At 46.7% G+C, this 27,936-nt stretch overlaps 2 protein-coding genes across 7 annotated transcripts; one reads left to right on the top strand and one right to left on the bottom strand.

Annotated features, from left to right (window-relative positions):
* The first annotated feature begins 4,217 nt into the window (after positions 1 to 4,217).
* LOC308580861 (uncharacterized protein) lies at positions 4,218 to 8,250 on the top strand. 2 transcript variants are annotated; one of them, XM_081183103.1, is made up of 2 exons: positions 4,218 to 4,258; positions 5,749 to 8,250. In XM_081183103.1, the coding sequence occupies exon 2, from the start codon at positions 5,854 to 5,856 to the stop codon at positions 7,213 to 7,215; it is 1,362 nt and encodes a 453-aa protein (XP_081039229.1). In that variant the 5' UTR covers positions 4,218 to 4,258; positions 5,749 to 5,853; the 3' UTR covers positions 7,216 to 8,250. The 2 variants fall into 2 exon arrangements, with proteins under 2 accessions (XP_081039229.1, XP_081039230.1); XM_081183104.1 differs by lacking the exon at positions 4,218 to 4,258 and adding an exon at positions 4,453 to 5,421.
* A 1,812-nt stretch (positions 8,251 to 10,062) lies between these two features.
* LOC308580440 (uncharacterized protein) lies at positions 10,063 to 26,848 on the bottom strand. Of its 5 annotated transcripts, none has more exons than XM_081182078.1 (7): positions 26,707 to 26,848; positions 22,271 to 22,702; positions 20,233 to 20,966; positions 19,500 to 19,614; positions 15,887 to 16,635; positions 13,572 to 13,701; positions 10,063 to 10,759 (listed from the first exon to the last, which is right to left on the bottom strand). In XM_081182078.1, the coding sequence occupies exons 2-7, from the start codon at positions 22,533 to 22,535 to the stop codon at positions 10,365 to 10,367; spliced, it is 2,388 nt and encodes a 795-aa protein (XP_081038204.1). In that variant the 5' UTR covers positions 22,536 to 22,702; positions 26,707 to 26,848; the 3' UTR covers positions 10,063 to 10,364. The 5 variants fall into 5 exon arrangements, with proteins under 5 accessions (XP_081038204.1, XP_081038206.1, XP_081038205.1 ...); XM_081182080.1 differs by having other exon boundaries at positions 22,271 to 22,706; positions 26,707 to 26,818; XM_081182079.1 differs by having other exon boundaries at positions 22,271 to 22,809; positions 26,707 to 26,817.
* Positions 26,849 to 27,936: the final 1,088 nt, after the last annotated feature.

Genomic DNA, 27,936 nt, shown 5'->3' with positions numbered 1-27,936 from the left:
CCGAGCATAAGACAAGGCTGCCGCTCACGTCGCCATCTTGAAAACCAATTCCTAAATTGCAAGTAGATCGGGTGGGATTCAAACCCACATGTGCAGAGTGCAATGGATTAGCAGTTCACCCGTTTCACCCGTCATATGCTTTATGAGGGATGCGGTGCCCACAGCCGTCCTCCAAAGTATCTTCCAGATGCACAGACCTATCGTACCACACAGACTCTGCACCTCGGCCTCTTTTGGCCTGAACATTCCCAGAAAGGGATGGATGGCTGACAAATGATGCAGTGATCCACAGCCAGCCACTTTCTCCCGAGCAGCCAGCAGAGTGGCGCAGCGGGAGCGTGCTGGGCCCATAACCCAGAGGTCGATGGATCGAAACCATCCTCTGCTAGTTGGCAGTGACTGCCTTTTGCTTTTTCCTTGGACAACCCACAAAAGAAAAGGGAAAAGGGGATCCCTTTTTGAGTAGGACAGCACAGCAACTCCTTCCTCTGGCAAAAGGCCTGGCAGGAGGAATCGCCTCGAAGGAAGATGGCGTGCTGCTATTGCTTTGGTCCAACCTGCTAGTAAGGTGCTTGCTATGCTTTGATAGTGTTGCACACACCCCGGTCTCCAAGTGGCAAGAAATTCCAGGGGTTGCAGTGTTTTACCCAGGGTTCAGTTTCTTTTGAGCAAAGCTCAGTGGAGACTGTGGTGTCTTTAGGATATATGGCTTTAATTGAAGCTATATACCGGGGTGGCCAACTCCCAAGAGACTGTGATCTACTCACAGTGTTAAAAACTGGCAGTGATCTACCTCCTTTTTTGGTGTTCAGGTCAAAGTTGTTGACCTTTTTTTAGGAAGGAAAACCCTGTTTTGGGGGGTTCAGGGGCCAGTGATCTACCACAGACGTCCAGTGATCTACCGCTAGACGTGCCTCTTGGACATGCCTGCTACATACAATCTGAGCACCAGATTTAGGGGTTTGCAGCATTCAGTCTGCAGTAGAAGCCCCAAGCCACAGTTCTATGTCCAGCGCTGAGCAAGATATGCCTCTGTCTCCAGTTTCCAGCATCCATGCTATTATTGCACCCTGCATTGTCAGTCTGGCATTCAGCATCAGGCTGGACTAGAGGACCTCCAGGACCCCTTCCAAGTTTCACGTTCTGATTCAAAGGATAAACTAGATAGGCACACAGCTTTTTCTCAGCAGCCAACCAAGATGATCCACCTCGAACCCCCTGCCAAGGTAAGGAGAAGGAAAAATGCTTTCTTGCTGGAAGAGAATAAGAAACATGGAAAGTGGCGGTAGGATCCTTTCTCCCAGGCCTTTTGCCAGAGGAGGGAGTTGTTGTGCTGTCCTACTCAGCAGAAGACTAGGAATCCTTTCCCCCTTTTCTTTTGTGGGTTGCCCAAGGAAAAAGCAAAAGGCAGTCACTGCCACCTAGCAGAGGATGGTTTCGATCCATCGACCTCTGGGTTATGGGCCCAGCACGCTCCCGCTGCGCCACTCTGCTGGCTGGTTGGGAGAAAGTGGCTGGCTGTGGATCATTGCAGCTAGGTATCCAGTCTGGGAATGACTTTATTTGGATTCTCCAACCTGTAATGAGGCAGTATCATGCCAGCATTCACTGTCTCCAGTTGCCGTGGCTATTTTTATTCTACAAACGGAAGATACAGACTTTCCCACCTGGGCTATTGCAGATGGTTGACATCCACCCATTTCAGGAGACAATGGAGGCGTGTGTCTTTGGATCCTGCTAACATCTTACAGCAAAGCAATATTAGCATGTCATCTCTCTCTTCTTTTCAACAATATTCCTTTTCCCAGGCTTGTTGCCAGAGGAGGGCAGCACAGCAGCTTCCTAGCTTTCTACTTAGTAGCTGCAGAGAAATAATTTCCACTCACACCCACATTTTGCCAAGGCAAAAGTAAAATTACCTAGCAGAGGATGGTTTCGATCCATCGACCTCTGGGTTATGGGCCCAGCACGCTTCCGCTGCGCCACTCTGCTGGATGGAGCAAGGAAGAGCCTAGTGCGCATCATCAGTTCGTTTGTCATCTATCCAGTTCTGGCAGCAAAACCGCAGGATAAAAGAGACTGAGGGGCAGCCCTGCCCAGGTCTCTGTGGCGCAACGGGTTAGCGCGTCTGGCTGTTAACCAGAAGGTTGGTGGTTCAAGCCCACCCAGGGACGGTTGCAGGCACTTTGTCCAGGATGAGACATCTGTTGTCCTCTGCACACGTGGGTTTGGATTCTATCTCATCATCCCTTTTTCCCATTAATCGGACCCAGGTCAAAAGATCGGGAACCTCACATGTTGCCTCTGGTCTACAGTACTGGTGCAGCTGATGCGGGTCTTTCCTTCCAGGCAAGTGATCCTGCCAAAGGAAAACCTCCTGTGGGCTTGCCTGGCCCACAGCAGTTATCTGCAGAGCATAAAATTGGACCTCTTTCTTTTGCATGGCATCAAAGGAAGCATAATAAGAGATTGAGGGGCACCTTTCTCCAGGTCTCTGTGGCGCAATCGGTTAGCGCGTCTGGCTGTTAACCAGAAGGTTGGTGGTTCGAGCCCACCCAGGGACGGCTGCAGGCATTATGCCCATGATGAGGTGGCTAAATCAGTTCAGTTACTATCTTTGCTAGTCCTTTTCCCCACTGGCTGGAAGTCCCAGAGCAGTGGTCCCCAAATATTTTCCCCCCAAAGACCACTTGACAATTGCTGAGGGTCTTGGTGGACCACTTAATACGTTTCCTGCCTGTTGTAGCAGCTGTAATGCGCTGTGCTAAATGATTTTTAGTTGTAACCTTACAGCACTCTGCGGAACACCTGAATGAAGCTTGTGGACCACCAGTTTGGGAAACCCTGTCTTAAGGCATAAACTTCTAGCTGGCAGGCTGAAACTGTCTTCAACTCCCTGAAAGGAAAAAAACAACAACAGGAAGGTATGCACCAGCCGGGACTCGAACCCGGGTCACAAGATTGGGAACCTCGTATGATGCCTCTACACCACTGGTGCAGACGACAAGGACCTTCTCCTTCCTGGGCACAATGTCTGCCGAAGAAAAACCTCCTGTGTGGTTGGATGGCCCAGAGGAGATTTTCAGGACCCTGACCAAAATGTGCAGGGACCTCTAGCCTTTCGCATGTTGTGTCCAGTGCAGAAGCAAAAAGCAGCAGCAGAATAGCAGGTGATATTTTTCTTCTATCAACCTCTGGGTTATGGGCTCAGCATGCTCCCCTTCCGGTTTGGGGAAAGGAACCTGAAATGGCTTGTATAACTGGTTTCTCTTAGCTGAGTAAAACCTCAGGCCAAGAGGGGTGGAGATCTCTGTGATGCAAGTTTTTTAGCACGTCTGGGCTTTAGCTGGAAAGATGCAAGGCCACCCAGCTGTGGGTATCATGTTCCGGATGACATGGACAAGTGGTGAAGACCATGGACTGCTAATCTGTTGCGCACTGTGCTGTGGGTTTGAATCCCACCCTCACAGGACGCTTGCAAGCTTTTGGCTGCCTGTGCCTTCTTTGCATGTCAGCAGAGAACATGCCGGTCTGGATTCGCACTCAGGTCACTCACAGCACTGGCAACGTTGAATGAACGCCATACACAGGATTGGCATTGTTGCATGATGAGGCTTCTTTCTACATTGGTGGCACAAATGAGCGGTCCCTTCCTTGGCATAAATCCTTTCAGGCAAACAGGTAGCAGCTCCTTAGGTTCCCTCAAGCCCTGGAGATTATTTTGCTGGTGGTGCTGTGGGTTAAGCCACAGAGCCTAGGACTTGCCAATCAGAAGGTCGGCGGTTCAAATCCCCGCGACAGAGTGAGCTCCCGTTGCTCGGTCCCTGCTCCTGCCAACCTAGCAGTTCGAAAACACGTCAAAGTGCAAGTAGATAAATAGGTACCGCTCTGGCGGGAAGGTAAATGGCATTTCCGTGCGCTGCCCTGATTCGCCAGAAGCGGCTTAGTCATGCTGGCTACATGACCCGGAAGCTGTAAGCCGGCTCCCTCGGCCAATAAAGCAAGATGAGCGCCGCAACCCCAGAGTCGGTCACGACTAGACCTAATGGTCAGGGGTCGCTTTACCTTTTACTTTCTTCCAGACGACTAGGAGTTAACATAACAGAGTTGCGGATCCTAGAGAGGCTGGGGAAAATAAGTAAACAGCGCAGGGCATCTTCCTCTTCCGCCTCCCGCTTCTCTCCCTCGCACTGTGCTGCGAAATAGCCTTTAGGTCTGCTGTGGGTGCAATGCAAAGACAAAAGACCGTGTGGAGCAGGTGAGCTAAAGCAAGGAAGGAGAGACAGAAAGCCTAGGAGGAAACAGCTGCTGGGCGGCGGCGGGGAACAGAGGAGCCCATTTCTGCAGCAGCCAAATGCAGACAAAGAGCCCTGTGGAGCCTCGCAGGCTATCAGATTGCTGAGGAGCCGGGGGCTGGAAGGGAGCTTCTGTGGGAGCTTCCAGGCAGGTACTTGTTTTCTTGGGGAGGGGCTGCAGCTCAGTGGTTAGAGCCTCTGCTTTGCATGCAGAAGGTCCCAGGTCCAATCCCTGGGGCTGGGAAACACATCTGTCTGAAACTGCAAAGCTGCTCTAGGAGCCAACTCCTGGGGACCGAGGTCCCTTCAGCCTCCCCATAAAATATTTGAGGGCCCCCTCCCAAAGTTGATGGGCATTGTCATTCAAACGGTGTGTGTGTGCCATGTACAGTGGTACCTCAGGTTACATACGCTTCAGGTTACAGACTCCGCTAACCCAGAAATATTACCTCGGGTTAAGAACTTTGCTTCAGGATGAGAACAGAAATCGTGCAGCAGTGGCGCAGCGGCAGCAGGAGGCCCCATTAGCTAAAGTGGTGCTTCAGGTTAAGAACAGTTTCAGGTTAAGAACGGACCTCCGGAACGAATTAAGTACTTAACCCGAGGTACCACTGTAATCAGTTATGTGTGGTGGGGCTTACCTGTCGTCCCCCCCAAATACTTTATTCAGGCTGGTACACCTGGAAGCTGCTGCCTGTCAGTGTTGACAATAGTGAGCTGAATGGACCTGACTCAGTATAAGGCAGCTTACCATGTGAGATCATGGCTAGCAGCCACTGACAGCCTTACCCACTGTGAATTTGTCTTTTCAAACCATTAGACTGTGGCTTTTTTGTTTTGTCATGGCAAAGTTAATTATTTCAGTTCTGTTTTAGGTTTTGAATCACATGTGCACGCTGCCTTCGGATGGCTTGTCCCGAAAAGCAGCAAAGGAATACTTGAAATAAAATAATAAAATAAAGAGAGCAAAAACAAGGGTGGGGCGATAACATGGAGGTAATGAAACATCACAAAGAAACAATGGATACAAATGCATCTGTGGTGTGTTTTTTGTCATTTTTCTTAGCAACAACTCTGGGGAGGAAACATCCAATTCCAGATATTGCACTCCAAAAGAAAAACAGAGGTGTACAAACCAGGAACTCTTCAACTCAATGTCTATTCCAGTTTAGTCCAAACCAGAAAACTGTGGTTAACTGTTTCAGAACAAGCCAGGGTATAAACCCATTGTTTGAAGCTGGCTAAATATCTTGGTTTGTTGTGAAGCTGTTAATTATGGCTTCCTGGTTTCAGTTGAAATGGAAACTATAGTGACTTATTTGCTGGCTCCTGCAAACAGAGGAGTAAAGAGGCTGCCCAAAGTTTTGTTTATATCACCTTTGTTAAATCAATATATGATCATTGGAAACATCTAAATGTAAAGCATCGTCCCGTGTTTTCTGTTTTGTTCCAGAAGGTGATGACTTAGACAAGCAGGAGGAAGATCTTTCGCTAGAAAGGTGTGACCTTCCCCATCCTATTATCATCCAAAAGCAGCAAAAGTTCTGGGGTAGAAAAGATGCCGGGAAGTCAACAGGGACAAGGAGGACAACCTGAAAAGGCAACAGAAGGAGCTTTCTTTTGTGAAGATGGAGATAGTAGTTTAAATGAAAGTACATTACAAGAAGGAATCCTCATAAGTAAAGGGGGAAATATGGGCACAGACTGTGGAAAAAGCCTCCATCAGAGTTTTGAGTTTCTTGAGGATGAGAGTGTGGAGACAGGGGGACATCAATATAAATGCTCATCATGCTGGGAAACTTTCCATGACAGAACCCACTTGGATACACATGAGAGAATCCACACAGGAGATAAACCATACGAATGCACAGATTGTGGGAAAAGCTTTAGCACGAGCTATGGGTTTATTGATCATATAAGAGTACACACAGAGGAGAAACCATATATGTGTTCAGACTGCGGTCAGTGCTTCCATCTGAAATCAAACCTTACTGCACACAAGAGAACCCACACAGCAGAGAACCCCTACGAGTGCTCTGAATGCGGGCAAAGCTTTGGTAAGAAATCACATCTTGTCACGCACGAGAGGACCCACACTGGAGAGAAACCCTATCAGTGCTCAGATTGTGGGAAGAGCTTCAGCCAGAAAGGAAATCTTGTTTCCCACATGAGGATCCACACAGGGGAGAAGCCGTATAAATGTTCCCAGTGCGGCAAATGCTTCTCTCATTGCACTTCGCTGATGATGCATGTGAGAACTCACACAGGGGAGAAACCTTACAAATGCTCCATCTGTGAAAAAAGCTTTGTCAACAAGGGAAACCTTGTTTCACATGTGAGAATCCACACAGGGGAAAAGCCCTATGAATGCAGAGATTGTGGGAAAAGCTTTAGCACCAGCTTTCAGTTTATAGAGCATAAAAGGCTACACACAGGGGAGAAACCCTACATGTGCTCAGACTGTGGGCAAAGCTTCAATTCAAAATCAAACCTCATCACACACAAGAGAACCCACACAGGAGAGAAGCCCTATCAGTGTACTGTGTGTGGGAAAGGCTTCCGGGTTAAATCATCTCTTACTAAACATGTGAGAATCCATACAGGGGAGAAGCCCTACGAATGTCCTGAGTGTGGGAAAAGCTTCAACACTAGCTCCCTGCTTGTGAATCACAAAAGGGTTCATACAGGAGAGAAGCCGTATAAATGCTCAGGATGCGGGAGAAGCTTCCGTCAGAAAGGAAACCTTGTTTCACATATGAGAATCCATACAGGGGAGAAGCCATACCGGTGTTCTGACTGTGATAAAAGCTTCATTGATAAAAAGTCACTTATTAAGCACAAGAGAACCCATACAGGAGAGAAAGCTTATGATTGTAAAGATGGTGGGCAACGCTTCAGGTGCAACTCGGTGCTTTCGTAACACAGTATAATTCACTGCGCCTGACTGGACAAAGCCTCTCCTTGGTCTGACCTACAAATGCAGGGTAGGGGGGAGACTGCAGACTTGGTGCTTTCTCACTGACCTCCGGCATCACCAGACGTCCACATGGGACCATATATTAAAATATGGATGTATACTTGGGTTGAATTTCTGTGGTCAGTACCCAGATAGAGTGTGGTCCATTTCTGACCTACATTGGCCATAGAATTGTAGAGGGCAAAGGGACCCTGAGGGTCATCTAGTCCAGCCCCATGCAATGCAGGAATTTCAGACTGCATTGGAAATACTGTGTATTTCCAAGTGGGATGTCTCTAGAGGAGGCGTCTGGCAAGGGGTCTGAAAATCAGGACACCTTCAGGAATAGCTGAAACATCCGGGTGTGCTTAGCCTGGAAGAGAGATTGCGGGAAGAGAGATATTATACCAGTCTTCAAATAACCACACAGAATACGGAACAGGCTTGTTTTCTGTGGCTCCAGAGGGCAAGATTTGGGTGGAAAGTGCAGGGAAGCAGATTTCGGCAAAACATTTAGAAGACCTATTCGACATTGGGGCAAAATTAATCAGGAGGTGGTGCTAGGGTTTTTAAAATCTGAAATACAGTGGTACCTCCAGTTGCGAACGGGATCCGTTCCGGAGGTCCGGCCGTATCCCGAAGTTTTCACAACCGGAGAGACCGCTTCTGCGCATGCGCACGTGGCGGTAGACCGCGTCGGCGTGTGTGCAAGCGGCGAAACACTTCCAGGTTTGCCGCTTTCGCAACCCAAAGTTTATGTTACCCGAGGTTCCACTGTACGTCATCTGAACCTGCGCACCCTGGATATTCCAATGTTACCTTTTACTTTAACGGTCAGAGGCAGCGCATGCCTCTGAGTACCAGTTGCTGGAAACCACAGAAGAGGAAAGGGCTCTTGTTCTCAGGTCCTATTTTGGGCTTTCCATTGGGGCAAATGGTTGGCCACTGTGAGCAGGATGCTGGGCTCTTCTTACAGTCTTATGCCACACCCCCACACGGATAGTTGGTGACACCTGGCTTGAGAGCAGTACATGTGAAAAGGATCTAGGACCACAAACTTGACATGAGCCAACAGTGTGACGCGGCAGCTAAAAAAGCCAATGCAATTCTGGGCCTCATCAATAGGAGTATAGCATCTAGATCAAGGGAAGTAATAGTGCCACTGTATTCTGCTCTGGTCAGACCTCACCTGGAGTACTGTGTCCAGTTCTGGGCACCACAGTTCAAGAAGGACACTGACAAACTGGAACGTGTCCAGAGGAGGGCAACCAAAATGGTCCAAGGCCTGGAAACGATGCCTTATGAGGAACGGCTAAGGGAGCTGGGCATGTTTAGCCTGGAGAAGAGGAGGTTAAGGGGTGATATGATAGCCCTGTTCAAATATATAAAAGGATGTCACATAGAGGAGGGAGAAAGGTTGTTTTCTGCTGCTCCAGAGAAGGGGACACGGAGCAATGGATCCAAACTACAAGAAAGAAGATTCCCCCTAAACATTAGGAAGAACTTCCTGACAGTAAGAGCTGTTCGACAGTGGAATTTGCTGCCAAGGAGTGTGGTGGAGTCTCCTACTTTGGAGGTCTTTAAGCAGAGGCTTGACAACCATATGTCAGGAGTGCTCTGATGGTGTTTCCTGCTTGGCAGGGGGTTGGACTCAATGGCCCTTGTGGTCTCTTCCAACTCTATGATTCTAGTTTCAGAGGTCGGCAGCTACCCAAATGGGCAGGAAGAGATGATGCGCTGCCAGCTACACATGTGGGCAAGATCAGTGAGAGGTATTGTCCGATTTCGCTGTGATGCCACAACACATCCCATTAGAGCAGCCTTCCCCAATTTGGTGCCCTGCAGATGTTTTGGATCACAGCTCCCATCAGTCTTAGGCCAGCATGGCTATGCAGCATGAAGAGGAGGGCAAGGGGGGAACTTCTGTTGCCATTTAGAGCAACTTCTCAGTTGCCCTTAAATTGGCATCGCCAGCCACCACTGGCCATAGGCAGAAGGGCGATGGGACGAGAGATGGGACGCTTACCTTTGTACAGTAGAGTACATTTGACCCCACAGGCCTGGGGTTCCCCCTCCTCTTTTAAGACCATGTTGGAAACATCTGGCGTTCCACGAGTACGAGCATGCAGAAACGCAATGGTGGTAGGGATCTGAAATGCATATTCTGTTCTCGTTTATAATAATTTGATGCTGCCTTTTTTAAAACGTTGCTAACAGGAAACACAGTATTTTTCTGGTCTTTTTGTTCAAAGTGCATAGCTACTAAGTGAGAAATAAATAAATCTGGTGTGTTGTAACGGAATGGCACAGCTTAGACCGGGATGGGGAACCAGCAGTCTGCCAGATGTCGCTAGACCCCAGCTCCCCTGATCATCTGTGGCAATGCTGAGTGGACAGGGAAGGTGATGAGACTTGGGAGCCCAAAACATCTGGAAGGAGTCAGGCTGAGGAACATGTTTTACAGAGAGAGAGTTCAATTGCCAGTCTAGAGCAGGCAAGTTGGGCTGGAAATGTAAATGCATCATCTCACAACTTAAAATTTAGTAGATTTATATGAATTGAACTGTAGGTTGGATGTTAAAACCTTTGTTTTTCTCATTAAATTCTACATTACAAAATATCTGTTGCTCCATGCACTGTCTCATGTACGGCTGACCACTGCCCCGTGCAGTGAACTGCAGAACATCACCCCTGGAGGCACACTCCATTGTCTCTCGAGACAAGACGGATGCCAATGCGAGTCGATACCAGTGATTCATGCTCTTCTGGTGAGGTATTTTGCTCAACCAAAAACTCTGTGCAGACAAATACTTCAAAATAATAAATAATAAATAAGTTTTTATTATGCATGTATATTTCATGTCAGCTCTTGGGCAAGTAACAGACTCCAAAAGATAAATTAAAACACAGATAAATTAAACACAGTTAAAACACGGCGAAAGACGCTAGAACTGATATCCCTCCAACACAATCAATCGTTAACTTTCCTTATGGCTGAGCGTATACATTCTCCAACAGAGCTAGAAAAGTATTTCAAATATCTGTGTGCCCCGGCGACCCAGTGCCTGGGATTCCTCTAGCCCTGTTCATCCAGATAAATATTTGGTGCAATGTCAAAAGGTGGGAAGGGCCAGGGAACTGCAGCTGTTCTCAGCTACTTTGCTGACTTCTCCAATGGCAAGGACGCTGGGGGCGATCATGGCATCTTCTGCCCCCGCCAAGGTCTCACAAGAGTCTGTCTGAAGAAAAGCCAGAGGATGGGCATCAAGGGGATACTTCCTTTTTTGCAACTTCCTCTGTGCATCCTTTTGCCTGCGAACCGCCGCTTGTTCGGGGGTTTCAGTAGCCCGGCGCCGCGCATTCCTTTCAGCTTCGACGCGCCGACGCTGCAGCCGCTGCTCCGGGGTCTGCCGCGCTCTGTGGCGTCTCTGGCGCTGCCTGGCCAGGAGCCTCTTCCGCAGTTCTCGAGTTTCCACGTTGAAGCACACGTTCATCTGTATGTACCGATCTGCAAGGATGTCAAAATTGATGCGGGGCGAATTGTGTTTGGGGTTTGTGTTTGGAGGGGAGGGCAGGAAGAAATTGCTTGGATCATGGAAGGTTGAAGTACAGTGGTGCCTCGCAAGACGAAAATAATCCGTTCCGCGAGTCTCTTCGTCTAGCGTTTTTTTCGTCTTGCGAAGCAACCCTATTAGCGGCTTAGCGGATTAGCGCTATTAGCGGTTTAGCGGCTATTAGCAGCTTAGCAGCTTAGCGGCTAAAAGGCTATTAGCGGATTAGCAGCTTAGAAAAGGGGGGGAGCGAAAAAAAACGCAAGACTTGCAAGACGTTTTCGTCTTGCGAAGCGCATCGAAAAATGGAAAACCCTTTCGTCTAGCAGGTTTTTCGTCTTGCGAGGCATTCGTCTTGCGGGGCACCACTGTAAGTGGGAAGAGGCAGGGAAGAGGGGACTGGCGATGTGAGAATGATCAAGTCACATTTGTGGCAGAATTCACTTTACATAAGAAGCTGCCTTTTGCTGAGAGAAACAATCTGCTCTGACTGGGGCAGCTCTCCAAAGTTTCATTCAGGGGACATTCCCAGTGCTACTTTGAGATGCTGAGTTGGGGACTTTCTGCACTCAAAATAGATGCACTGCTACCTGGCTATGGCTCTCCCCTTGTTTGCTATCATGCTTCGTCAAATAAACACTCTGTCTGTCCTGAACCCAGAATAGTTTCAATTAAACTCGGACTTGGAGAAGTTGAAACCTAGTCCAGCACTTCAACTGTTAACATAGTAAAAGGTAAAGGTTAAAAGAAGCAGTAACCTGGAAAGTTCAAGTACTGTCAGGCTTTTGAAGGCTTCAGATGACTGAGCCAACCTTCCTGTGTTCAGCTAGCAGAGCTCCCTGGGAGCTGTCCAGAGTCCAAATTTAATCTTGCTTTAGCGACATGGAAGAGGCTGTGGTATTCATTTGGGTGGCGCTGTGGGTTAAACCACAGAGCCTAGGACTTGCCGATTGGAAGGTCGGCGGTTTGAATCCCCATGATGGGGTGAGCTCCCGTTGCTCGGTCCCTGCTCCTGCCAACCTAGCAGTTCGAAAGCATATCAAAGTGCAAGTAGATAAATAGGTACCGGGAAGGTAAACGGCATTTCCATGTGCTGCTCTGGTTTACCAGAAGCGGCTTAGTCATGCTGGCCACATGACCCTGAAGCTGTACACCAGCTCTCTCAGCCAATAAAGCGAGATGAGCGCCGCAACCCCAGAGTCGGCCACAACTGGACCTAATGGTCAGGGGTCCCTTTACCTTTACTGACATGGAAGAGGCTGTGGTATTCATGGCCACTTTCCTTTTGGTCTCTGAGCCAAGAGTGAATTTTATTAAAGAACGTTTAAGCACTTTCAGTTGCTCAAAAACATTCCAAAATATTTTTTTAAAAAAATGTTTTGCATGCAGATGGTCTCAGGTTTAATAATAATAACCCTAACCCTAACCCTAACCCTAATAATAATAATAATAATAATAATAATAATAATAATAATAATAATAATTTATTATTTATACCCCGCCCATCAGGCTGGGCTTCCCCAGCCACTCTAGGCAACTTCCAACAAAATATTAAAATACAGTAATGCATCAAACATTAAAAGGTTCCCTAAACAGGGCTGCCTTCAGATGTTTTCTAAAAGTCTGGTAGTAGTTGTTCTCTTCGACATCTGGTGGGAGGGTGTTCCACAGGGTGGGTGCCACTACCGAGAAGGCCCTTTGCCTGGTTTCCTGTAAAAGTCCAATCCCTGGACTCTTCAAATAGGGCTGGGAGAGGCTTCTGTCTGCAGCCTTGGAGACCCCAATGGGCTGACTTGTTACAAGGGAACTTCTGATGTGCCTATGTGACTCAAAGAGAGCAGCTGGCCTGGGGCAACCCAATGACCTTCACGGAGATATGGGGACTAGCTCTGCAGATGTGGACTCTCCTTCCTTGGAGGTTTTTCAACAGAGCTTGGATGACCATCTGTCATAGATGCTTTAGCTGAGATTCCTAGATGAGCCTTGGGGGTACCGTCCAACTCTATAATTCTATGAGAACTGCAAACTAGGGACTTCCTGGCTTACTACTTGAACCGCACATCCTTGGGGACAAACTATATGATCTTCAAACTCCCACCACATCTATCTATCTATCTATCTATCTATCTATCTATCTATCTATCTATCTCCTGCCCACCTAGCAGTTTGAAAGCATGTCAAAGTGCAAGTAGATAAATAGGTACCGTTCCAGCAGGAAGGTAAACGGCGTTTCTGTGCGCTGCTCTGGTTCGCCAGAAGCGGCTTAGTCATACTGGCCACATGACCCCGAAGCTGTACGTTGGCTCCCTTGGCCAATAAAGCGAGATGAGCACCGCAACCCCAGAGTCAGCCACGACTGGACCTAATGGTCAGGGGTCCCTTTACCTTTATCTTTTTATCTATCTATCTATCTATCATCTATCTATCTATCTATCTATCTATCTATCTATCTATCTATCTATCTATCTATCTATGTACAGCTGTGGGAGACTTTTCCTCTGTGCCATAGCCCCAATCAGGTCACACCCCTCACTGCTCAGGAGCTTCTGTTAGCTGCAGAGAGAAAAATATGTAGGTTTACATTTTTCCTTCTCTGCAGCTAACGGCAGCTATGGGGGAAAGCAATCTACTTAAGGGCTGCTTTGAAGGGGACAAGGTTTAGCATCCCCTCCTCACACACTCCTACTTCCCCAGCACAAGTCTAAAAGCCATGGTTTAATGACCTTTGAAATGTTGAAACATCAATGAATCAGGCACCAGAACCCTTACTTAATAAGTTGATGTCCACGTCACCCTCCGTTTTGGCCTCCAGGGGGAGCCTCTGCATCGTCTTTGGGGAATCTGAAGGGGCTCCAGATGACTCCAGAGAATTCCACTCATCCTCTGGTGGGAACAGCACCTGCAATTCAAATAGGCATCTCTTGTTCAGTGAAGAAAGTGCAAATGACAAGGGGCTAGGACCTTCTCTGGCCTAGAGGAAAAATCAAGTGGCAGTCGCAGTGCAAATCAGGAACCAGGGTCAACGTCGGATGGACTTTTGTGTGATTACAAATATCTAAACAAAATGACTAAATTGTCTGCTGCTCTGTTTTTCCACGGGAAATTTCCCACTTTTAGAAACACACCCACCCCCCTCAATTAGGCAGTAACGTAATGGATGAATGAGGAGGGACTCAATGGTAGAGCATCTACTTTGCATGCAAAAGGTTGCGGGTTCAATCCCAGACATCTCCAGGCAGGGATGAGAAAAGGATCCCTGGCTGTAAATTTCCAGAGCTGCTGTAGAGTCTGTGTAGACAGGACTGAGCTAGGTGCACCAACAGCTTGACTCAGGAAATACAGGAAGCCGCATTAGGCTAACACAATCCCAAGCAAACTGGGCGTTTGGGGTGGATTCAACGCCAATCGAAGCTGCAATATACTTTTTTTTCCAAGGGACTCTCCCTAAAAAGTACATCTATTTATTTGCAGAGCTCTTCAAGCATGCTAAAGTTAATACGTCAATAGCTTTTAGTGTCTCCAACCTCTACCACCCGCCCCTTAAAATGTGAACAATGGAAGGGAAATCTGTTCTATTTTGCCATTATGTCTTGGAAAACAATACAATAAAAATAATTTCCACGTAAAGCTTTGAAATGGTCTGAACGTAACAATTAAGCCTGCTTTTTTTTACCCTAATCAGACATTCAAATTCAATTACGTTGGGATATTGAGAAATACCTTTGAGAAACATAATGTCAAGCTAAGTTAATAGTGGATGATATGAATATGCCTGTGGAAAACGTTAAAATTTTCAGAGCAATCTATTATTTTGAACAACATGCCTGCTATATGGAATTTGACAACTGGACAGCTCCATTTAATCAATAGATATGACTAGACGTGCAAGTTATGAATGGATTGTTTACGGACGTAGACTTTGCATGGACAAGTGGAATGACATTTGGAATGCATTTATACAAAATATAGCAGGTTAAAAATAAACATATATGTATATGGATAGTAATAATAGTAATTAGATAAGCATTTATATGGAACTGGAACTGTTAACTCTTGCAATGATACTGTATAGCTTTATTTTTATTTGACATTGTTCAGTTAAACTTTTCTTAATAATAAATAATAATAAAAGCTGTGTCAGGGGTGGGGGACTTTTTTCAGCCCAAGGGCTCAAATTCCCACCTGAGCAGCCTTCTGAGATCAGTGGTGGGCGGGGCCAGAGGCAAAAGTGGGCAGAGCAACCAATAGAAATTTTACCTTTGTAAAGTAAGATTCTAGCCCTCAAGGTTCTAGATAAGGCACTTGGAAGCTGCTTTGTGCTCTGGTAGCTCTTGCCCTCTTCCCACACAACATTCCTCCATCTGGGGGCTATCTGAGGAGGAAAGTTTGTAAAAGAGGCGGGCATGCTATTAAGATGGGAACATACAGTGCTGCCGTATAATGAGTCAGACCATTGGTCCATCTAGTTCCAGGTCAAAGGCCTGGAAACGATGCCTTATGAGGAACGGCTAAGGGAGCTGGGCATGTTTAGCCTGGAGAAGAGGAGGTTAAGGGGTGATATGATAGCCATGTTCAAATATATAAAAGGATGTCACATAGAGGAGGCAGAAAGGTTGTTTTCTGCTGCTCCAGAGAAGCGGACACGGAGCAATGGATCCAAACTACAAGAAAGAAGATTCCACCTAAACATTAGGAAGAACTTCCTGACAGTAAGAGCTGTTTGACAGTGGAATTTGCTGCCAAGGAGTGTGGTGGAGTCTCCTACTTTGGAGGTCTTTAAGCAGAGGCTTGACAACCATATGTCAGGAGTGCTCTGATGGGGTTTCCTGCTTGGCAGGGGGTTGGACTCGATGGCCCTTGTGGTCTCTTCCAACTCTATGATTCTATGATTCTATGATTCTATGATTCTAGTTCAATACTGTCTACACTGATTGGTCACGGCTCTCCAGGCAGCATACTCTCCAAGCCACACTGGGAGATCTTTGCCAACACTATACTGGACAAGCTAGGGATTGATGCTCTATGACTGAGCTACAGCCTTTCCTGGAGGTGGCTGGGGTGACCCCAAAGGCTGGCACACCCACCTTGGGCTCCTGTCTCTTGGGCTCCTGTGGCCTCAGGAGGAAGACCTCCACCAGGGCCACCGCCTGGGCACAAGTCTCTGGACGGCGTTCCCTAACCCAGCTCTCCATCTCTACAGGGAGGACGCTCAGAAACTGCTCCAGGATCAGCACATCCAAGATCTGCTCCTTTGAGCGCCTCTCCGGCTTCAGCCACTGGTGGCAAACATCCCAGAGCCTCTTGCAGACGTCTCGGGGCCTCTCCGCTTGCCGACAGCGGAACTGCCGGAAACGCTGGCGCAGAGCCTCCACGCTGACAGCGTCCTCGTCGAGAAGCCCCTCCTCTTCTGCTTTCTCGGAGGAGTCCACGTTGTCAGAAGCCTGCTGAGCTTCTCTGCTCAGGCCTGTCTGCCTTTGGGTGACCCACAGTCCTTTGGGCCACTGGCTGACATCGCTCCTTCTCGTCGCTGAGAGGACCCTGCTGTCCTCCTCTGCAGGCTTCCCCGAGGCAGGTGGGGTCTGTGGGTTCTTCCACCCTGAGGGAGGAGACTGCATTGTCCCACGGAAGTCCTGTAACTGGGCTTCCCAGAGCTCTCGCTGCCCCTCCTCAGGCTCCAGTTTAATTGGCTGCAATGCTGCTGCCCCTTCCAGTAACTCCCCTGTGGTCTCCATCTGGACCACGTGAAGGTCTCCTTCTTGCGCTGCCAAATCCTCCCCCAATTTGGCTTGTCTTCGGTCCTGCATCTTCCTTCTCGCTTCGGGCCGCACCTGAGCTGGAAAGGAGAAAGCAATGGGTTTTATTTGCTAGCTCCCTTAAAACATCAGCACAAGCCAGGAGTAGCCAATGTTGTGCCTTCCTTCCAGTGCTTTACCAGTTGCACTGGCTCCCGGTGGAGTATCGGGTCAGGTTTAAGGTGCTGGTTTTGACCTTTAAAGCCCTTTGTAGCTTAGGGCCCTCGTATTTATGGGACCACCTCTCCTGGTATGCCCCACAGAGGACCTTAAGGTCCATGAATAATCATAGTTTAGTGGTCCCGGGCCCTAAGGAAGTCAGATTATCCTCCACCAGGGCCAGGGCCTTCTCAGTGATGGCTCCGACCTGGTGGAATGCTCTGTCCCAATAGACCAGGGCCCTGCAGGCTTTAACTTCCTTCCGCGGGGCTTGTAAGACAGAGTTATTCTGCCTCGCTTTCAATTTGAACTTAGCCTGATCTTTTATTCCCCTTCCTTCCCTCCCCCTCCCCTTTTTTGAAGATTACCAGCTCTGGGATCCCACAGCTAATTCTCACCTGGTCTCCTCACTGGCCCAAATAGGACTAATCTAGCCAGCTAGCCCTGGTGATCATCTAATGTTTATGTATTTCCCCCCTAAATTGATTTTTGAATTCTGAATTTATTGTTATTCACATTTTATACTGTATTTTATGCTGTTTTTTGTTACATCAATTAAGTGATTTAAATTGATTGTTAGCTGCCCTGAGCCCAGTTTTCTGAACCGGGAAGGGTGGGGTATAAATAAAAATTTATTTATTTATAATATAATATAATATAATATAATATAATATAATATAATATAATATAATATAATTATTATATTATATTATATTATATTATATTATATTATATTATATTATATTATATTATATTATATTATATTATATTATATTATATTATATTATATTATATTATATTATATTCTGACGGACTCAAACTCCCATCAGGCCTAGAAGGCATGGCCAGTGATATGGGATGGTGGGACTTGTAGTCCATCAAGATCTGCAAGGCACCATTTTGACTAAAGGTCTAATTCTCATCCTAAAGATCTAATTCTCACTGAAGTGGTCGGCCTCTGTTTGGGCTGTTTCACTTCAGGCGGTGGGTGGAGGGTTCAAACAATGGAATGCTCCTCCATGCGGAGTGGGGAAGCCACGCACACAGAAAACTAGCATGTCAGGGAAAAGTGGTCTAGCCTAGCCTTCCCTCTGATGCGGTAGCTTTTTATACGCAAGGATCTTTGGGAAGAGACAGAGGGGCATGTGCTCATGAAAGCATCCTGTCTGTCAATTTACACTTACATTAGCAGCACAGCACAGAACTGGAGTCCCCAACCTTTTGGAACTAGTGGGCACATTTCGAATTTTGAGATGTAACTGGGGAGGGTGTGGCATAACATAAAATGGCTGCTGTTAGGGGTTCTCCTTTCACAGAAGCTGCTTAGAAAGTACCTACACACTTTGCCCCATGATGGTCTTCCCGCTAGGGTTAAAAACTTGCTTTTTAAAAGTGAAAGCTCAGTGTCCTGAACACCTGTCCTGCAGCACGACTGAGAGCCGTCGTGGTCACCATGATGCCCGTGGTCGCCAGTTTAACCACCCTGGTGGAGAAAGCAGCAGTGACTTGCCCAAGGTGCTCTTCTCTATCAGAGGCAGTATACCTCTTAGAAGCCGTTTTGGCATATAAGCGGCATATTTTTATTTTATTTATTTATTTATTTACTGAATTTATATACTGCCCTATACCTGGGGGTCTCAGGGCGGTTCACAGAATAAAATCAAGATATAAAACCACAAAATACATAATAAAAATAAAAACAACAACCCAATAGCGCCCCCCCCCGCAAAAAACCCCACATTTTAAAAGGGCATAGGATGTGAATCAGATCAACCAAAGGCCTGGTTAAAAAGAAACATTTTTGCCTGGTGCCTAAAGGTGTATAATGAAGGCAGCAGGTGAACTTCCCTGGGGAGATCATTCCACAGACAGGGAGCCACTGCAGAGAAGGCACCCAAAGAAGAGCTTCAGAAGATGATCTCGGGATCTGCATAGGTTCATATGAGAAGAGGCGGGCCTTGAGGTATTGGGGTCCTGAGCTGCTTAAGGCTTTGTAGGTCAAAACCAGCACTTTGACTTGGGCCCGGAAACTAACTGGTAGCCAGTGCAGTCAGACCAGGATGGGTGTAATATGCTCAAAGCATCTTGCTTTGGTGAGCAACCTGGCTACTGAATTCTGCACTAGCTGAAGTTTCCGAACCATCTTCAGAGGGAGCCCTACGTACAACGTATTGCAGTAATCTAACCTTGAGGTTACCGGAGCATAGACCACAGTAGTTAGGCTATCCCTGTCCAAATAGGGGTGCAGCTGGACCACCAGCTGAAGCTGATGGAAGGCACTCCAGGCCACTGAGGCCACCTGAGCCTCGAGTGACAGCAAAGGATCTAGGATCTACCCCCAGGCTACAAACCTGCTCCTTCAGGGGAAGTTTAACCCCATCAAGAGCAGGCAACCTCCCAGTCATCCGGTCTAGGAAACCACCCACCAAGAGAACCTCTGTCTTATCTGGACTGAGCTTCAGTCTGTTGGCTCTCATCTAGTCCAATACTGAGGCAAGACACCAGTTTGTTGGGAATCACAAGTGTAGAGAGTGGTGCAGTTATGCTCAGGTCCTGCATGGGGTCTTCTCGCAGGCGATTGATTGATTACTGTGAGAACAGGATGCTAAATTATGAGGGGCCTTATGCTAGGCTCTTCTTAGGGACTTATGTGAGCTTCGTGGCCAGGTGGGGATTTGAACCCGGCTCTCCCAGGTTGTAGTCCCACACTCTAACCACTACACCACATTGAGGAACAGATCTTTACCCAACATGATGGCTCTACTTTTGCCTTTCCACAGTCCCTCTGTGCAACGTTGTGCCGTTGGCTCCCCCTCTGCCTCTGGCGAGCTAGCAACCGCCTCTTCAAACATCAGGTTAACCTAAAAATAAAAAATGAAGGATTTATAGAGCATGTTGAGCAAAGCACCCAAAGCGCTTTGTCTGATTTTGACAACTCTGCAAAATAGGCCAGTATTGTTATTTTTATTGTTTAACAGTTTAGAAGCAACATACAGTCGTACCTTGGTTTTGGAATCTGTTCCAGGAGTCCGTTTGACTACCGAAAACGTTTGAAAACCAAGGTGTGGCTTACGATTGGCTGCAGGAGCTTCCTGCGCTCAGTCGGAAGCCGCAGAAGCCACGTCGGATATTCGTCTTCCGTAAAACGTTCGCAAACTGGGACACTCACTTCTGGGTTTGCGGTGTTCGGGAGCCAAAACGTTCGAGTCACAAGGCGTTCAACAACCAAGGTACGATTGTATTACAAAATGAAATAGGGAGTACAAACAAAGAAAAAACAATAAAATTTGTTTCCTCTAAAATTTGTATCCTGAACTGCCTTGTGTATAGTAACATAGAAAGACCATATGCAAATCAAAAGTGAAATGAAATGAAATTATAAACTGAAGTGGCAGGTACCTGGAAGTGTCCTCTGCAGCCTCCCTGCAAAGATTGTCTCTGGGGCCCCTCGAAGGTCACAAAGATAGAGATGTTCTCACCTGCTGCTTCTGCTCTTCAAGCTCCTGTGACCGAAGCAGGAAATCCTCTGCCAGAATCACTGCCCGGGCGCAAGTCTCTGGGCCATGCCCTTGAACCCAGATCTGCATATCCGGGGGCAGGATGGCCAAGAACTGCTCCAGGATCACCAGCTCCAGGATCTGCTCCTTGGTGTGCTCTTCTGGCCTCAGCCACTGGTGGCAAAGCTCCTGGAGATGCCTCCACAACCCCATGGGTCCTTCGGCTTCTCGATAGCAGAAGTGCCTGAAGTGGTGGCAGCGTGCCTCCAAGCTGCCTAGGTCTGGACTCTCTTCTTTCACTCTTGCAGGAGAATCCAGGCGATGCTCACAGACCTTGAGGGATCCTCTTGAAAAGTCTGGCAGGGTTCGCTTCGTAAGCTCGCTCTGAGGCCACTGAGTGGTGTCTGTCGCTCCATTCGCAGACAGAATGAGCAAATCCCTAGGGCCCTCTCCAGACTCAGGATCAAGCAAGCATGGATCATCATGTTCTGTGTGAGGGGGTTGTGCCGGCTGCATGAGGCCTTGCCACTGGGTTTCACAGTACCCGTCCTCCGGTTCCTCCTTTATTGGGAATGGAGACAGCCTTCTTGACAGCTCTTCAGTGGTCTCAACCTGGACAACACGCAGGTCCCTTCCTCCCGCCTCAGGCATCTCCCCTGTTTCAGGCTCTTCAAGGTCTTGGTCCTCCATTTTGACTTCTGGTGGTATCCAGTGCTCTGTAAATAAAAGACATCTTAGATTAGGCACATCAGAACTATGTACAGTGGTACCTCAGTTTTCAAGCATCTCGGAGGCAGAACATTTCGATTTTCGAACGCCAAAAAACTGGAAGTAATTGCTTCCGTTTTCGAACGCACCTCAGAAGTCGAACGGCTTCCGCAGTGTGTTTTTCAATTTTTCCAATTGAAATTGTAGCCAGCCCTTTGCGCTTCAGTTTTCGAACGTTTCGGAAGTCAAACGGTCTTCCGGAACAGATTGCGTTTGAGAACTGAGGTAATAATGAAAGTAAGGAATGTATACTAAGTGATTACAGTAGAATGGAAAATTTTCAGATGTGATTGATGGAAGTAAAAAAAAAACTGTATAAGATGTAAAATTGTGTTTAATTATTGTTGAAAATGATATGTTAAAACTAATAAATATTTATAATTAAAAAAAGAGAGAACTGAGGTACCACTGTACTCCCATGGTTTAGACCAGGGATGAGGAATCCTTTGTTTTTTCCTAGCAAGGGTTGAATTCTCTCAGCGGTCGTCTGCCAAGGGCTGTGTACTGGTAGTGGGCAGGGAGGGCTGCAGTGAGAAAGCCAAAACTGGATGGGGCCCAAAAGGAGGTGGGGCACCCCGTTTTATTTCTCTCTCTTTCTGCCACATTTGTTTCTCTTCACTTTCACCCCTCCTTGCACATGGAATTTGACTGAAGACAATACTGAGCTCAGCAGACCAACAGTCTGACTAAATATTTCTTATAAAGCAGTGCACAGTAACACAAAAATTAAACGCGTTCATAATAGCAATCTGTAAAACATAATTTAAAACTCACTCCCCCCGCCCCCCGGACAGAGTAATTGCCACACACAGGAAGAACAAGGATATAGGTTTGAGTACCTCACCTGTAGTTTTATAAATAATTTAATGTGTCAATACAAATGAAAATTGTTAATATTTCAATTGTTATATAAGGGATTGGTATTTTGACCAGAGTGTAATTGAAATTAATAAGATTTTGGAACGCAGAAATAAAGTAAATCATCAAACCATCAATTCTAGCACGCGGGGGGCACCTAAATTATCTGAATGATTGGTATTAGTAATTGTATTATAATCTGGCATTGTTATAATGAGGCAAGTATTGGATTATTGTAACTGAAAATTAATAAAAATTATTATAAAATGAAAAATAAAACTCGCTCCCCCACCTGCCTCCTGGCCACCATTAACAACCAAAGTGATAAACACCCAGGGGTGACATTAAACTCCACCCAGGAAGAGCCACGGGAATGCATTTCTGTAGCTTTTACCAAATGTTTGGTGTGGCGTAAGGGGCGATGCCTGAGAGGACCTTGCCTTCCTCAGCACCTCCTCCGCATCTTTCCTCCTTTGCCTCATGAGGCGCATCCTCTTCCAAGAGTCTTCCCTGTGCTTCTTTTGGTATGCGCTGTCCAGCTTCCGCTCTTCCCTGATCATCTTCATTGCTCTCCTCGCCTTCTCTCGCTCAAGGAGTCTCTGCTCGTCGCTTTGCCTCGCCCGGCTCTCTCTCTTCCTCTCGGCGGCGCTCTTGCTCATGGTGCGGAAGACCGGCACCCTCCCTTCAGCAGTTGTTTCGTGGAGTTTTATATATTTGAAAATTCACGTTATAGGGGCTGGCTCCCACCATTTCCCGACACGGACTTTGTCCCGAAAGGCGAGGGAAGAGACTGTGTTCAGCTCTGGGGTGTATCCATCTCTTTGGCCTAGCTGGGAAGAGTCAGAAAGGGAGAGAAGCTTCTGGAAGAAGCCTGTAAATTTCTTCTACGGTTGAGGAGAAGCTGGTGGAGTATAAGACCTATATGGGCAATCTCTGGAAGATAAATTGTATTTCAAGGAGTTAGTGATCTAACAGTTACCCTTCCTGCCTCTGTTTGCTTTCCCCTCTCTATCGCTTTCTGAGCTCTTTGATGGCTGAGAAACAGCCTTTAATGCCCTAATCTGTTGGAAGGAAGTGATATTATTGGGTACCTTCTTTTGATGTTGGACATTGTTTGAAGAAAGTGAGGCATTGGGAGAGGTGGCTAATGAATACAGTCATACCTCAGGTTACAGAAGCTTCAGGTTGCGTTTTTTTGGGTTGCAGACTGCCAAAACCCAGAAGTACCGGAACGGGTTACTTCCGGGTTTTGGTGGTCGTGCATGCACAGAAGAGCTAAATCACGCTTTGCGCATGCGCAGAAGCGCCGAATCGCAACCCACACGTGCACAGTTGCGGGTTGCGAATGCTGTGGGTTGAGAACGTGCATCCCACACGGATCACGTTTGCAACCTGAGCATCCACTGTAATCTGTGCGTAGCCAGTGAGGCAAGCCACGCAGTCTAACAGGCTAGCTATCAGATGATTTTGGGCCAAGTTCTTTGAAGCTCATGCACGGACTGATCAGCAAATCAAGGCTACCTGGGGAGTTGCTTCGCCACTTCTTGAGGGCTTCCAAGTGGCAGAAAGAAGTGCTTGCTTGGTATGCATATGTTGCGTGCTGTGTAGAATAAAATCTCTAATCTTCTCACTCACTTGTGTTTTGTATTACTTCTGGATCTCATTTTAAAAGAACCAGCTTGCATTTGGCAAGACAAGACCTTAAGAAGTGTCCATTTGCTGGACCAAAGGTCCAGTTAGCTCACAGGCCAACCTGGTAAGGTAAGAGGTAAAGCACCCTTGGATGGTTAAGTCCAGTCAAAGGCAACTATGGGGTTTCGGCACTCATCTCGCTTTCAGGCCGAGGGAGCCGCCATTTGTCCACAGACAGTTTCTGGGTCATGTGGCCAGCAGGACTAAACCACTTCTGGTGCAACGGGACACCATGATGAGTGCCAGAGCACACAGAAATGCTGTTTACCTTCCCGCCACAGCGGTGCCTTTTGATCTACTTGCACTGGCGTGCTTTCGAATTGCTAAGCTGGCAGAAGCTGGCAAGGTGCAACGGGAGCTCGCTCTGTTGTAGGGATTCGAACCGCTGACCTTCCAATTGGCAAGCCCAAGTGGCTCAGTGGTTTTATACCACAGCGCCACCCGCCCAATGGAAAGCCCACAAGAAGGAACCGAGTACAACAGCACTACTTTTCCCCACTTGTGATTCCCAGCCATTGGCATTCAGAGGCATTCTGCCTGCCTCCGACAGTGGAGGCAGAACCACTGGCCTGCTGCCTATTTTTTTGGAGAGGTCTCTGACAGAAGAATAGAAAATACTGAAAGAAATTTTGCCCTGTCTTACATGGTTCACATATAATATATTGTTTTGAACATAGCATATCATCAAACTCTGAAAAAAATGTTTAAAATTATGCATATCAACTGTACGTTATAGGAAAGAAATGGATTGTATGCTTGGTGGGGATACAGGAGCGGGGAGGGTTAGGCTTTCGCCTTTGAGGCATCCCTTGAATACTTTTTATGCTGACAGGCCTATGCTGATTAGCCAGTCATTTTAATGGATATGTTATTTTGTTTTTATGGAATTTTGTTTTGTTGTACTTGGATGCACACACACACACACACACACACACACACACACACACACATATGCATATATTATTATACAGTGCTTTGATATTTTTTATACCGGTTGGTGGTATACTAACAAACATTTATAAAGAAATTGACTTATTAGTCACTTTTTATATAAAAAGCTTCTGAGACTTGCAAAAGATTAAAAGGTTAACATTTTCATGGAATTACCCCCATGGATAACCATTAAAAATAAGGTGTATTTTAAAATGCTATATAACAAATAGATAATTGTAGTCATTTTCTGGGTTGCACTTTGTTTTATGATTTCATCTGATTTTGGCTTATGTTTTGTCTAATCCTTGCCTGAGACTGGTGTTTTTCAGTATCAAATGCCTCTTTGAACATTGGCAGAATAACACACACACACACACATACCGGTATATAAAAATAACCCTGATACTTAACATTGGCCATTAAGAGATAAGAGATAATACTGTTTTTTTAAAAATGTTTAAATATTGCTATATACATTTCCCTGATATTTTATGTGGGGGCAGTAAACAGTTCCTTTTATAAAATAAATAATGTGATGAAAATTATCTCCCAAACATAATCTGTTTAGCTCGGACTGTGTGTGTGTGTGTGTGTGTGTGCCCACAGGTAACAAATTTAACTATATTCAAAACCAACTAAAAATCAGCTTTTATTAACCCTCACTTTTTAATAATGCTTTTTTAAAAAGAGAAGCTGAATATGAAATAGGGCATTCAGTTACAATAGATGTGATCATTAATCCCCACAATGCACGCACACCTGCTTAATCTGTGTAATCTGCTCAGAGGCTGCTTGGCTGTGGTTGCCATGGAAACCAGGAAACATCGAGGCCTAAATCCTGCTAAAGTTAATTTGGACAAAAGCTTCCTTCTCACAAGTAGCGGAGGAGGTTGTGAAACTTTTTCTGAGTCTCCTAATGAGGAGGTGAACTCACATGACATACACACACACAACAAACAAACAAACAAACAAACAAACAAACAAACATATCTTGCACATAGAAAAGTATCTGCTCAGGAAGAAGCTTCTGGCCTAGACTTTTCTGACATACTAGTTTTCCCACATACAGGTAATCTTGCTATATTTTAATAGAGAAACATTCAGTCATGTGAGCCTTCACCTGTTGTCTAAAGTGGCACAGTTAAGAAGTAGGTTTGCCTCCTTGTCTGATGTATGTGGTTACCAACATCAAACCTTTAAAAGTACTCATTTGACCATAAAGACCAATTCCAACCCCATTGCTGTGAATGGGGAGCTCATCACAAACTCATTTTAGCTCAAACTGGGCCTAGGGTTGAGATAAGAATTAGAGACCGCCAGGTGTGTAATTTCATTATTTTAATAGTGCTGCTTTAATTGCATTTAACCTTTTAGATTAGCCTTGAATTTCGTGTGTTCTGCATTTGTGAGTCTCTCCCTCCTACGCCGCATTCCATCTCTCCTTATCTATTTTTTATTTATTTTTTTTATTTACTGAATTTATATGCCGCCCTGTAGTTTTGCAACGTTCAACACCCTTAGGAAACTAAAGGTAAAGGTAAAGGGACCCCTGACCATTAGGTCCAGTCATGGCCGACTCTGGGATTGCGGCGCTCATCTCACTTTATTGGCCGAGGGAGCCGGCGTACAGCTTCCGGGTCATGTGGCCAGCATGACTAAGCCACTTCTGGCGAACCAGAGCAGTGCACAGAAACACCGTTTACCTTCCCGCTGGAGTGGTACCTATTTATCTACTTGCACTTTGACATGCTTTCAAACTGCTAGGTTGACAGGAGCAGGGACCGAGCAACGGGAGCTCACCCCATAGCGGGGATTCGAACCTCCAACGTTTTGATCGACAAGTCCTAGGTTCTGTGATTTAACCCACAGCGCAAACTACAGCTCCCACAATTCTCTGGGGGGGGGGAGCCCTGACAGCTGGGAGCAGTATGACGCTGCTTGAAATGTGCAACGCAAATGGGGCCCCTTGTGTGTGTGTAAAAGCAACTAGATTACCCAAATACATAGAACAGGATTTGTTTTACAATGTGCAAAAGAGGAAAGCATCCTGGCAAGCCACGTGCTTGGACGCAGCTATTTCATGGGGCAGATGTCCCCCCTCCCCGCCTGCCCTCCTGCCTCCTCTGCATCTGCTTCTCCTGCTCGGGGAATCTCCTCTTCTGAATCATGCTTCCCCCCCCCCCCCCACAACCTCCTTGAACTCACCCTCTCCTTGCAAGGATTTCCACCAGGGGACGCGGGCAGGAAGTCCCCGGGCAACACTCCTTGCACGATTATGATCGCAGGCTGGGATGTGCAAAAGGGAAGTTTTTTGGGTGGGGGTGGGGGTGTTGGGGGTGGGTTCCCCTACCGAGAAAGGGGAAAAGAGGGGGGCGGGACAGGAAAGTGACATGCATTGCTCCCTTTTCCCATTTCAGGATCTCTCTAGGCAGGAGAACTCTCTGCATTTAACCCGCTCAGTCTCTTTTCAGGAAAGCTGGCTTTTACTTATAGAGCGGGGACGTCAAGACAAAGGCCAACTAAGTCCTACTGCAGATGGTGACAGCAGTCACGAAATTAAAAGACGCCTGCTTCTTGGGAGAAAAGCAATGAAAAACCTAGACAGCATCTTAAAAAGCAGAGACATCACCTTGCCAACAAAGGTCTGTATAGTTAAAGCTATGGTTTTCCCAGTAGTGATGTATGCAAGTGAGAGCTGGACCATAAAGAAGGCTCATCTCCGAAGAATTGATGCTTTTAAATTATGGTGCTGGAGGAGATTCTTGAGAGTCCCATGGACTGCAAGAAGATCAAACCTATTCATTCTTAGGGAAATCAGCCCTGAGTGCTCACTGGAAGGACAGATCGTGAAGCTGAGGCTCCAATATTTTGGCCACCTCATGAGAAGACTCCCTGGAAAAGACCCCGATGTTGGGAAAGATTGAGGGCACGAGGAGAAGGGGACGACAGAGGACGAGATGGTTGGTCAGTGTTCTCGAAGCTACCAGCATGAGTTTGACCAAATTGTGGGAGGCAGTGGAAGACAGAAGTGCCTGGCGTGCTCTGGTCCATAGGGTCACAAAGAGTCGGCCATGACTAAACAACAACAAAGTCCTACTCAGAGTAGACCCACTGAAACTAATGAACCTAAGTTAATCTATTAACTTAGAATCATAGAAGCAAAACCTCTACAATACCTTGGATAGCTCAGTTGGTAGAGCATGACTCTAGGCAAAGGATATTCCTGCGTTGCTGGGGATTTTACTAGATGACAATTGTGGTGCCTTCTAACTAATTCTACAATTCCATAGGATTGTCAAGTTGGACGGAACCCCAACGGTCATCTAGTCCAACCCCCTGCAATGCTGGAATCAACTAATGGACTCTTACTGTGAGAAAGTTCTTCCTGGTGTTCAGCTGGAATCTCCTTTCTCGTAACTTGAACCCAACGGTTCT

Source organism: Podarcis bocagei (assembly GCF_964188305.1).
Source record: "Podarcis bocagei genome assembly, chromosome: 2".
Classification (NCBI taxonomy): Eukaryota; Metazoa; Chordata; class Lepidosauria; order Squamata; family Lacertidae; genus Podarcis; species Podarcis bocagei.
This window is presented reverse-complemented; position numbering and strand designations above follow the sequence as displayed.

Coding starts and splice junctions, on each gene's coding strand:
- LOC308580861 (XM_081183103.1), top strand. CDS start 5,854: ATGCCGGGAAGTCAACAGGGACAAGGAGGACAACCTGAAAAGGCAACA.
- LOC308580440 (XM_081182078.1), bottom strand. CDS start 22,535: ATGAGCAAGAGCGCCGCCGAGAGGAAGAGAGAGAGCCGGGCGAGGCAA. Junction 19,615..20,232: donor TTGAAGAGCAGAAGCAGCAG/GTGAGAACATCT, acceptor TTTTATTTTTAG/GTTAACCTGATGTTTGAAGA. Junction 13,702..15,886: donor CCAAGAGACAGGAGCCCAAG/GTGGGTGTGCCA, acceptor TTTGAATTGCAG/GTGCTGTTCCCACCAGAGGA.